Source organism: Nannospalax galili, unplaced genomic scaffold (genome assembly GCF_000622305.1).
Source record: "Nannospalax galili isolate Female #2095 unplaced genomic scaffold, S.galili_v1.0 scaffold889, whole genome shotgun sequence".
Taxonomy (NCBI): domain Eukaryota; kingdom Metazoa; phylum Chordata; class Mammalia; order Rodentia; family Spalacidae; genus Nannospalax; species Nannospalax galili.
The window spans coordinates 855397-867343 of NW_008360167.1; the positions used below are offsets into that span (position 1 = coordinate 855397).

Genomic DNA, 11947 nt, shown 5'->3' on the forward strand with positions numbered 1-11947 from the left:
CTCACAGAGATCTGCCTGCCTCTGCCTCCCGAGTGCTGGGATTAAAGGTGTGTGCCACCACGCCCAGCGAATACCTGAAAATTTTAAATGATTTTTTTCTATACTTCATTAAGAATTTATTATAATTTAAGTATACAAAATTGAGGTTTGCTGATGTTCTTTTAAAGTAAGGACTCCCTAAAAGTTTAAAAAAAGTATTCAGATTGAGGTATGATTAGCCTAAATAAACAATTTCTGAGAACTTTTAATGTTAGTGAATCCAAGTAAAGGAAGCCTGGTGGTCATTCCTCTTGGGAATAATCTGTCTTTTGTTACTATCTTCTTGATACTAATAAATTTGCATTTCTTTGGTGGAGAATTTTATCCTTGACTCCAAGAAGCAAGAATTTTTTAAATTTTCATATATTTTATTATCAGACCTACTTCCTTTACTTCTTTGAATTAATAGGATTTGATATTTAATCATGTTTCTATGTACTGACTTTTTAAGCAAATTTACATATTCATTTATATGTCTTACTGAATATTTATATGTATTGTTAGGTTCAATCTTACGATCCAGAAACCAATTCTTGGCTACTTCGTGCAACTATCCCAATTGCCAAGAGGTGTATAACAGCTGTCTCCTTAAACAACCTGATCTATGTTGCTGGTGGGCTGACCAAGGCAATATATTGTTATGATCCAGTTGAAGACTACTGGATGCATGTACAGAACACATTCAGCCGACAGGTAACAGCATAAAGATCCAAACTGAAAGTAAATTTGAGAGGAAATAAATGATATGATTATTTTTAATACACTGAAATTTTACTTTATGAATATTTCATGATTTTTTAAAAATCCCTCATATAGCTGGGCGTGGTGGCACACACCTTTAATCCCAGCACTTTGGAGGCAGAGGTAGGTGGATCTCTGTTAGTTCAAGGCCAGCCTGGTCTACATAGTGAGTTCCAGGACAGCTGGGGCTACAAGGAGACCCTGTCTCAAAAAGACAAAAAAAAAAAAAAAACCCTCATATAAATTCCTTTCAAGGAATTGCTTTTAATCTTTGATCATTTTTATGGTAATGGGGATTGGATTCGGGGCCTCCTGAACACTACCCCGGAGCTATATCCTTTGCCCCAAGGAATAGCTTTAGTGATCAGTCTAACATGAAGTATCTATTGCATTTAGACTATCTGTGTGTGTGTGTTCACCTTTTTCAGATCCTGATCCAGTCCTGCCCTTTCTCTTTCATTTTTTAGAAGAGATGTTTTCAAACTGATTGCTTCTCTAATGAGAAGTTAGGTAATTAGTTGATTTTGTTATATGATTGTGTTCAGGCCTCATTCATCCACATGTTACCTGGAGCCCCATTACCTTTATTCCTGCCATTCCCCAAAAAGGCCTTCTCTCAACCTTTGGGTTCATGGCTCTGTTTTCCTTACTTCTGCCCAAATGCTACAAATCTGTCTCTTCTCCAGATGTTATATTTAAACTCAGGTCAACATGTGTGCATGGCAAGCACTTCTTTACACAGTAAGCCATAGTGCTGGCCAAAGGTGGTTTTTTTTTTTTTTTGTCTTTTTTTGAGACAGAGTCTCCCTGTAGCCCCAGCTGTCCTGGAACTCACTATGTAGACCAGGCTGGCCTTGAACTCACAGAGATCCGCCTGCCTGTGCCTCCAAAGTGCTGGGATTAAAGGCATGCACCACCACGCCTGGCAAGATATTTTGTTTTTAAAGATGTGTGTGTGTGTGTGTGTGTGTGTGTGTGTGTGTGTGTGTGTGTGTGTTGCTATAGCTCCCCTGTTTGTGGAGCCATACCTGGTGTGTGCGGTGGAAACAAATCTCCTGTCCTATGAAAACACAGCAATCCCCTGGCTTTGGAGTCATACCTGATGTGGGTGCTGGAAACCAAACTCCTGTCCTCTGAAAAAACAGCAAGTGCTCTTAACTGCTGTCATCACTCCACCTCAGCTCTACCTGACTCTTGAACTCTGGAAAGATGTATTCTTTGTTTTTTGTTTTTTGCTTTTTTTTTTTTTTTTTGAGACAGCATCTTACTATGTAGCCCTGGCTGGCCTCAAACTCACAGAGATCCATCTACCTGCCTCTGCCTCCCAAGTGCTGGGATTAAAGGTATGCACTACAATGCCTGGCCCCGAAAGTTGTATCCTTAAAGGCCACTACTAGTCTCTTCAGTTGTTTTCATAGTTTACTTGTTCCACTTAATTTTTAAATATGTGTATAGCAGCTTAGGCCTCTTTAGGCCTGACTTCCAATTTGTTCCTTGTCCTAGTTTGCTCTTCATTGCTGTGACAACACTCTGACCAACACCAACTTGGGGAGGAAAGGGTTACTTACATATCCCAGGTCACAGTTCATCGGGGAGCCCAAGGTAGGAACTCAGGGCAGGAACCTGGAGGCAGGAGCTGGAGCACAGGCCATGGAAAATCACTGCTTACTAGCTTGCTCCCTTGGCCCCTGCTCAGCCTGCTTTCTTATGCAACACAGGCCCACCTGCCCAGGGGTGGCACCACCCACAGTGGGCTGGGCTCTCCCACACCACTCAACAATCAAGAAAATACCCCACAGACATGGTCACAAGCCAGTCCAATAGAGGCAATTCCCCAGTTGAGGCTCCCTCAACCCAGGTGTGTCAAGTTGACACTAAAGCTATCCAGCACAATTGACCCCTTGTCCAAACACATCACTATTAAACCATAAGCTTTCCAATTCTTGTCCCCAAGATATGATGTTAACATTAGTATCACAACATAAGACATTCCTGAATATTTAATTTGCTATTAGTACTAAGAACTTAAAAAGTCTTTATATCAGAGCCTGTGTTGTTGTTCCAAACTCCAATTTCCATCTGCCTATTTGACATTTTCCATTGTATTCCAAGATTTCAGACTTAAAATAGAATTTGCCTTGCCTGCTTCTCTAATCCTATTTTTTCAGTGTCTGAACAACCTAGAAACTTTATAAGATTTTTCTCACTTTCTTTTAAATAGAATAAATCTAACATATCAGTTCTGCCCTTAGAGTTTCTATTAGTCTTCCTTTCTCTAATTATCCTTGCTTTTCTAAACCATTAGTTTCCAATAAATCTAATTATGTCTCTCCCTGAACAAAATCCAAGAATTTTACTACATCATTCTAATCTGATCTTTGCTTTGTATTTTCAGCTTCATTTTCTACAACTTTGTTCCAGTTACATTACGTATGTGTTATTTGTATTCTCTGTACAGATTATATCTATTCTTGTATTGGTTTGTGTGGTCCCCATAGCTGTGATACCTTTATTACCTTCTGTACTTATAATTCCACTTATCTTTTGGACAACAAACTCGGGTTACATTGACGAGAACTAACCTTCTTTTCTTTAGTTTTTATGGCATTCATACTTCAAGAATAGCAGTTAAGTGCTCCTTGAAATGTCTATTTGCTTTATTTGGTTGATGACTGGTTTTTGTTTTGTGAGACATAGTCTCAGATACCTAGAGCTTGAACTTGGTCCTCCTGCCTCTACCTCCAAAGGATTAGGATGGGATTGTAGATGTGTGCCATCATGCAAGGCTCCCTTTAGTTTTACTTTTTTTTTTTTTTTGTCTTTTTGAGACAGGGTCTCCCTGTAGTTATAGTCCCAGCTGGCCTGGAACTCACTATGTAGACCTTGCTGGCCTCGAACTCACAGAGATCCACCTGCCTCTGTCTCCCAAGTGCTAGGATTAAAGGTGTGCGCCACCACACGTGGCTGTGCTTTTGCTTTTTAACATTTATTTTGTATGTATGAGTATATGCTGCAATGTATGCCACAGCACATGTGGAGGTCAGAAAACAACTTGCAGGATTCCATTATGCTGAGTACCTGGAATAAATCTCAGGTTGTTAGGATTGGCAGCAAACACCTTTACCCACTGAGTCATCTCACAGATTCTCCTTATGGTTTTTTCACTTTAATTCATGTGCATCTGTGTGAGAGAGTGAGTGTGTGTGTGTGTGTGTGTGTGTGTGTGTGTGTGTGTGTATGCCACGTACATGTATGTGCCCCTGGATACCAGAAGAGGCTGTCAAATCCCCTGGAGCTGGAGTTACAGGTGGTTGTGAGCCACTGGACATGGGGGGAACTGAACTTGGGTCCTCTGGAAGGACTCAAGCACTCTTTTTTTTTTTTTTAATTTGTTTTTATTGAATTTTTGTGTATTTCATACAGAACATCTCAGTCAATCTTAATCATCTTTATAGCCCTGTAACTACTGACGCCCTCCCATAGCCCCCCAACTGGAGCCCACGTACTCTGTTATCCCTGTTAAGGCCCACTACTGTGTCAGGTCAGTGTCCCCAGATGTTCCCCAGTTCAAGTCCATCCACTGAGGTCTAGTCAGCCTATCTAGAGTCCCCTGTTTTAGAAAGATCAGCTGTTCTTCACCTAGCAGCAATCAGTTGCCAATATTTCTTCAGATAAGATTGGGGTCTGCTGTTCATTTTCCCAGTTCTATGCTGGGTTTTTGTGTGCCTGAGTTTGCATGGGACTTGTATATGCTCACAGAATCATATGAGCAGGTTCCAAGGAGTGTGTAGGACTGTTTCCATATGGTCCTGTAACTCCTCCCTTGCTCTTACAGTCTTTCCACCCCATCTTCTGAGATGCTCCCTGAGCCTTGGGTGGGTGAAGTTTAATAAAGGAGTCCTGTCCAAGGACCAGCATTCAGCAGACTCTTGATCTCTATGCTTTGGCCGTTTGTGACCTTTTGTGTTCCTGGCCCTTCGCTGCATGAGGGAGCTTCATTAATGACAACTGAGAGATTCATTAGTAGGACTTAAGCGCTCTTAACTGATGAGCTGTCATCTCTTCAGCCCCTGCCCTGAATTTGTCTACTGGAATTCAGCCTTCTTCAGGATAATACTGTTTGTTCTAACTAGGTATCTTCTATTTATTCATGTTCAGTATATACTTACTGAATTAGTTAACAAATGAAGTAGAGTAGATGAGGGATCCAGTTTTGAGTTAATCTTATATGTACCAAAATTTGCATTAACCATATATGTAAGATACATAAGAGATACGGCATAGACTATAAGAATAGTGAATAGGGGGCTGCAGAGATGGCTCAGCAGCTAAGAGCTCCTGCTGCTCTTGCAGAGGACCCGGGTTCGATTCCCAGCACCCATGTCACATAGCTCACAACCACCTGTAACTCCAATTCCAGGAGACCTGATGCCCTCTTCTGGCCTCCTTGGCCACCTGCATACATATGGTGCACAAACATACATTCAAGCATATATGTAAAATAATTAAATCTGGGGCTGGAGAGATGGCTCATCGGTTAAGAACACTGGCTGTTCTTGCAGAAGACCCAGGTTCAAATCCCAGCACCCACATGGCAGCTAACAACTGTCCAAAACTCCAGTTCCAGGGGATCCAACGGTCTTTTCTGTCCTCCGCGGGCACAGCACAACACGGGTGCACTTACCCACATGCAGGCAATACACGCATACACATAAAATAAAAATAATAAATGAAATATTTTTTAAAAATACTCAAATACATAAAATAAAAATCAAAAAATTTTTTAAGAATTAAATCTTGGGGGGGTGGGGCTTGAATTCACAGAGCTCCACCAGCCTCTGCCTCCCAAGTGCTGGGATTAAAGGCATGCACCAGCACACCCAGCCTATAAAATAAATAAATCTTTAAAAAGAATAGTGAATAGCTATGCAGCACTCTAGGAGGCAGAAGCAAGTGGATCTCTGTGAGAGATCCCAGCCTGGGCTACATAGTGAGTTCCAGGCCAGCTGGGGCTACAGGGAGACCCTGTCTCAAAACAAAACAAAGAATAGTGACTAGGAGTATAACACTAATTTTTTAAGTTGTTGACACTGAGGCATAGTCTCTAATGTATTCAGAATAACAGTGCCTAAACTAATGAAAGGGGCAGAGGTACAGAATAAATAAAAGTTTTAACCTCATTTAAGGAAAAAGTTTTAATCTAAGCTCTTACTGATTTGTTACTGTGAATATTTTAAGGAATAATTTGTTTCCACTAAGAGTAACTAGTCACTTGGCCTAAACAGACCTTAGGAAGATAATCTGGGGCATACAGTGACATATGTATTGTATGATGGAGGTGAAACTAAGAAAAGTATTTCAAATGTTCATATGAGAGCCCATTGGAACTTCTTGACCAGAGCTTCCAAAAGCATCCCTCTGTTGGGTTCCTTCTCATTTTTCTTTTGTCTGCCAAGGCTGGACTCAGTAGTGGTGGACTCAGGATTTGTTTTCAGGCACTTTGATAGCTGTGGGACTGGCTAGAATCAGTGTCAGTTCCCTCTCAAAGGCTTCTAGATAAGGAGTAAAAATAAATTTGGCCATCATTTTAGAACAATAACGGATTGTCTCCCTTAGCTACAGGTGGGCACTACAGTATTGCAGAAGCACTTTTTGATTCAGAACAAAATCATCAATGAGAAATAATTGTCTAAATAACTTTATATGAACTTAAGCCTAATGTCTCAGAAGTGTAATCCCTTGAAACTCTTAAAGAAATACACCGATCACTTTACCCTTTGGTTATACTTTCCTTTTGGGTGTTTAAAACCATACAGTTGGCCCAAATAATTTATATATACACTTAAGGTTGTTTGAGGATCTGTTAGGGGTCACATGGGCTTGGGATTTGCCCTATTCTGACTTTTTTCTGGTTCCCTGTCTAGAACTTGTAATGCTAATTAATTACTCTTGCCTTTACTTCTCTTTCAAAGACTTTCTTTTCCTCTTCAAGATAAGAGTTATGCAATTTGGGAGTCTTTCAGATAGACCCACTGAAGGGGTACCCCAGTTGCCTCACCCTGTGTGTCCCTGTTAGCATGGAAGAAGCCAGAGTGGTCTGCGGCCTGATTCCCTATTGGCAATTTGGGTAACCTCTTCAGAGGGTGATGTGATAAGAATAGAAGGTAGGAGTTCGCTAGGCAGTTGGGGTAAAAAGACCCCAAAGAAAAATAGTCAGTTTCTTGGCTAAAAGTCAAAATGTCTTTGGGCCTATTAGCAACATACTCTGTTCCAAAGGCCAAAAATGTCAAAGGTAACTAATCCTTAAAAGATTTTAGGGTTAGTTACCTCTTCAAAGGGGGGAATGTTAGAGTAGCAAAAAGCCCCATTTAAAAAAAAAAAGAAAGTACATGAAGTTATCAGAAAAAAGTGATTAGTAGATATGGGAGGAGTTTGAGGGGAGGCAGTGGGCATGGATTTGATCAAAACACCTTTATATGCTTATATGCCTGTATGAAATTCTCAATAAATTATTTAAAATTTTTAAAAAAAACTAAGAAAACTCAACAACAGGACACATGGCACACTTTCTAATTTAACAATAAATAATATTGACCAGAAATTTCAACTAGAAAACATTTGGATGAGATATATACAAAGTCTAACTAAGGTAAATCATTGAAATCCAAACAGTGCTAGAGTCTGTGAGATTATTGTCTCTCTTCTGGCTCCTCACTACCTGTACTACTAAGTCGTATCTGTGTATTTATTACTGACGGGTTGTTTTTTTTTTAATATGTATGCGTGTATTGCTTGCATGTAGGTAAGTGCACCCATGTCATGCAATACCCTCGCAGAAGAGGCTGTCAGATCCCCTGGGACTGGAGTTATGGACAGTTGTTAGCTGCTGTGTAGGTGCTGGGATTCAAACCCGGGTCTTCTGTGAGAACAACCAGTATTCTTAACCACTGAGCCATCTCTCCAACCCCCCATTACCGATGGGTTATTTTTTAATGATTTTTAAATGAATCTTAAAAGCATTCACCTTGTAAGCCTAATGACCTGAATTTGATCCCTGGAACTCACAGTAGAAAGAGAAAAGGTGTACTCTGACCTCCACACACGGGTACACTGCACATGTTTGTACTTAGACACATAATAAGTGGTTGCTTTATAAAATGCTTAGCATATTAAATGTTGGTTTGGTAGATAAAAGCATTTGTCATCAAGCCTGACAACTTGAGTTCAGTTGCCCACATAGTAGAAGAGAACACACTCCTACAAGCTACAAGCTTGTAGTGCAGTGATGTGCACACATACACACACGTACGATAAATATAATTTTTTTAAAAACGGGTAAAAAGTAGGGAGTATTTTTAATTCAGTGATGAATGGTTCTTTTCCTTCAATACATCAGGCATTTAAATTGTGATTAAAGATCTAATAAGCTGGGCATGGTGGTGCACACCTTTAATCCAAACAGAGGCAGGTAGAGTTCTGTGAGCTAAAGGCCAGCCTGGTCTACATAGTGAGTTACAAGTCAGCTGAAGGACCCTGTGTGAAAAAAAATTCTCTAATAATTTCTATGTTGTTAATTTGATTATAACTTTCTTTCTCTTTCATTTTCCAACTTGAGATTCCCTGAAATGACTGGTATTCCTGCTCTTTGATCATGTAGTAATTGCTTTCTGTAATAGCCTTCCTATGGTACAATAAGCAATTTCTTTTTTAATATTTTTAAAATTTCATTGTTTTTATTTTTTATGTGTATGAGTGTATTGCCTGATGTATGTAAGTGCACCCATGCCATGCAGTACCCATGGGGGTCAGAAGAAGACATTGGATCCCCTGGAACTGGAGTTATGGATGGTTGTCAGCCACACTGTAGGTCCTCTGTAAGAGCAGTTAGTGCTCTTACCCACTGAGCAATCTCTTGAGCCATGTACAACAAGCAATTTAAAACCACCTTATCAGTCTGCCAAACCTATACCTTCCACATCTCGGCGTCAGGTTACTTATGTAATCTATTTTAATATCCACCTCATCTGTGCAAAATCATCCAACACTCTCACAACAGCAAGTAGGTAAAAAGTTGCTTAGCTTCTATTACGTCCCCCACCCCCATTTTTTTTAACTCTGTTAAAAGCATGTCATTGTATTTTTCAGTTTATTACCAGATCCTTTCTCCTCAGTAGTTAATTATTTTTTATGTATTTTGTTAAACAGGAAAACTGTGGTATGTCTGTGTGTAATGGTAAGATATACATCCTGGGTGGAAGACGGGAAAATGGAGAAGCCACAGACACTATTCTCTGTTACGATCCTGCAACAAGCATCATCACCGGGGTGGCTGCGATGCCCAGACCAGTGTCTTATCATGGCTGTGTGACTATTCATAGATATAATGAGAAAGGCTTTAAACTCTAAGACCAGGATACCTCATGCAAGAAGCCACGCCAACCCAGGAGGACAGGGTTTAAAAACTATAAAGTGAGAATGAATCTCCTTTGTGTTATGTGCAAAAGAAATAATTAATCCTGGTGCCTTTCTATCCAAAATACCAAGATTTTGAGCTGTAATAAAGCCTTTCCTATAATTTGGGGGTTGGGGGCTTGCTAAAGATTATGGCAGTTCTGGCCAGGCTTGGTGGCACCAGCCTTTAATCCCAGCATAGGCCAGCTTGGTCTATTTGTAGGGAGTTTCAGGCCAACCAGGGCTATACAGTGAGATCCTGTCTCAAAAACAAAAGACAATGGTGGCTGTAGGCTATGAGAGTGTGCCTTTGTGTTTGTAAGAAACCTATGTGGAGTAGGAAATAATGCCCATATGTAAACTTCTTAGGAATTTGTGAATGGTCTCTTCTATGAATGTTTATTTGTTTTGTCATTTAATGTAAAGAAAATTGCATGGCCGAAGCTTCATTTAAGTTGAATTGCCTGTGTTAAGAATGCTTAGAATTCTGGGGGCTGGAGTGATGGCTCAGCAGTTAAGAGTACTAGCCGCTCTTGGGAGGGCTCAAGTTCGAATTCCAGCAACTGTCACTGACCTTGTATATCCGGACTGTTTAAATTTATTGAAGATTTTTTTTCTGTAATTATAAAAATGTAACAGCAATTTAAGTATCATAAAATACCAAATTTTTTACTTTATAAAATTGTTGTGTTATATTAAACATTTTTTGGTAGGGAACTTAGGTAGGAGACATAAAAGCAAGATTTAGCCAGGCATGGTCATGTACACCTTTGATCCCAGTGCTCAGAGAAAGTAGAGGCAGGTGGATCGCTGTGAGTTTAAGGCCAGCCTGCTCTACATAGAGTTCTAGGCCAGCCAAGTTACATAGTAAGACCCTGTCTTTAGAAAAGTAAGGAAATTTAAACTATGCATTCATCCCTAAGAAAAATTAAAATAACTGTGGCCTACTCTAGTTCTCAAAGTATTTATGAATCATCTCTCACTTATCCCAATTTTTTGTTTTGTTTTTGTTTTGCTTTTGTTTTGTTTTGTTTTGTGACAGGGTCTCTCTGTATCCCCAGCTGGCCTGGAACACAAAATGTAGACCAGGCTGACCTGGACCTCACAGAGATCTGCATGCTTCTGCCTCAGAAAAGTGCTGGGATTAAAGCTGTGCATCACCACACCCAGCTGGACTTTTTTTTTAATTCCTGAGAAACATTTTTAGCTGCAGTAGTTCTTTTTTAAAAATATTTTATTTATTATTTTTATTTTATGTGCATGCATGTATTGCCTGCATGTAGGTAAGTGCACCCGTGTTGTGCAGTGCCCGCAGAGGACAGAAGAGGCTGTTGAATCCTCTGGAACTAGAGTCATTGTCAGTTGTTAGCCATCATGTGGGTTCTGGGATTTGAACCTGGGTCCTCTGAAAGAGCAGCCAGTGCTCTTAACCACTGAGCTCTCCTGGAGTTACAGACAGTTGTTAGCTGCCATGTGGGTGCTGGGATTCGAACCCAGGTCTTCTGCAAGAACAGTCAGTGTTCTTAACCACTGAGCTATCTCTCTAGCCCCCTAACTGTAGTAGTTCTAATCTTCTAAGATAAATTTTTATTTCGGAGCCAATGTGTAAAATGTTAATCAACATTTTCAAATTTCTGTGTTTTTTGTTTTGTTTTGTTTTAAAATTGTTTTCTCTATGTTTTCAGCTCCAGTTTATAAAGCTTACCAGTTTTCAGAGAGAAATGTAAACTTTTTTTTCTTAGACATGCAAGTGGATATGGCAGGAACTATAGCATAACTAATTACTGTGATTTTTACATGTGGACAGATAAAATCTACATCGTAGGAATGTGCCAGGTAGTTTGCTGTGTTTTGACTTCCCAGTCATCTTTTCTCCAACATTGTAACTATATTGTCAATAATTACAGTGCCACTAGATTTGTATTAAAACTAAGGTAATCATCAAAAACCTAACATTGGCAAAGTTTTTCCCTCATCTTAAAATGATATAGACATTTCATAGAGAAACTTAATATTTAGTATCTAAATTCTGAGGAAAGCCCTTAAAAATATATTTAAGTCATAAATTTTAAATCATCTGTAATTCTGTGATAACTATAGAACCAATCTATCATTCTAGTTGAGAGACAGTTATATGTGCACAACTGAGATACTTGTACCACACTTTAATTTTGTATCAAATACCTGCATTACGCTTTTGTAGATAAATGGAATCTCTTTAGTTCAGAAATTCTTAACAGTAAATAACATGTAAAAAAAAAAAGTGTTTTGTAAATGATTAGGATTCTACAAATGATCGTTGTTATTTTCAGGTGTATTTGTAAACTTGTGTCCATCCATAAATACTTCACATAAAAAGACTTTCTCAAGATAAATTTGTATTTCAGTATTTGTCCATTGTAAAAGTATTAAGTGTTGACTTGTATCTTGTGACTCTTATCTTTCCTATCCATGTGTTTATTGTAGTAAATTGGAAAGAAACCTTGAAAATCAGAATTTTTTTAAACATAGATCTCACACTAAAATTTTTACTATATGATTTCAAGCCACATAAATCGATCAGTTGAAGGTCGGGCATTGTGGCGCATACCTTTAATCTCAGAACTTGGGAGGCAGAAGCAAGTGTATCTCTGTGAGTTCAAGGCCAGCCTGGTCTACATAGTGAGTTCTAAGCCAGCTGAGGTTTATAGGGTGACCCTGTCCCAAAAAGATTAAA

The 11947-nt window shown here is 39.3% G+C and overlaps 1 protein-coding gene across 4 annotated transcripts in view; it reads left to right on the forward strand.

Moving 5' to 3' along the window:
- Klhl24 (kelch like family member 24) overlaps window positions 1-9687 on the forward strand; it is a 43855-nt gene extending 34168 nt beyond the window's left edge. For all 4 annotated transcript variants that reach the window (XM_008824169.3, XM_008824168.3, XM_017795867.2 and 1 more), the window contains 2 exons: window positions 544-732; window positions 8986-9687. In XM_008824169.3, the coding sequence (XP_008822391.1) occupies window positions 544-732; window positions 8986-9186 (390 nt within the window). In that variant the 3' untranslated portion in view covers window positions 9187-9687. The remainder of the gene's footprint in view (window positions 1-543; window positions 733-8985) is intronic.
- Window positions 9688-11947: the final 2260 nt, after the last annotated feature.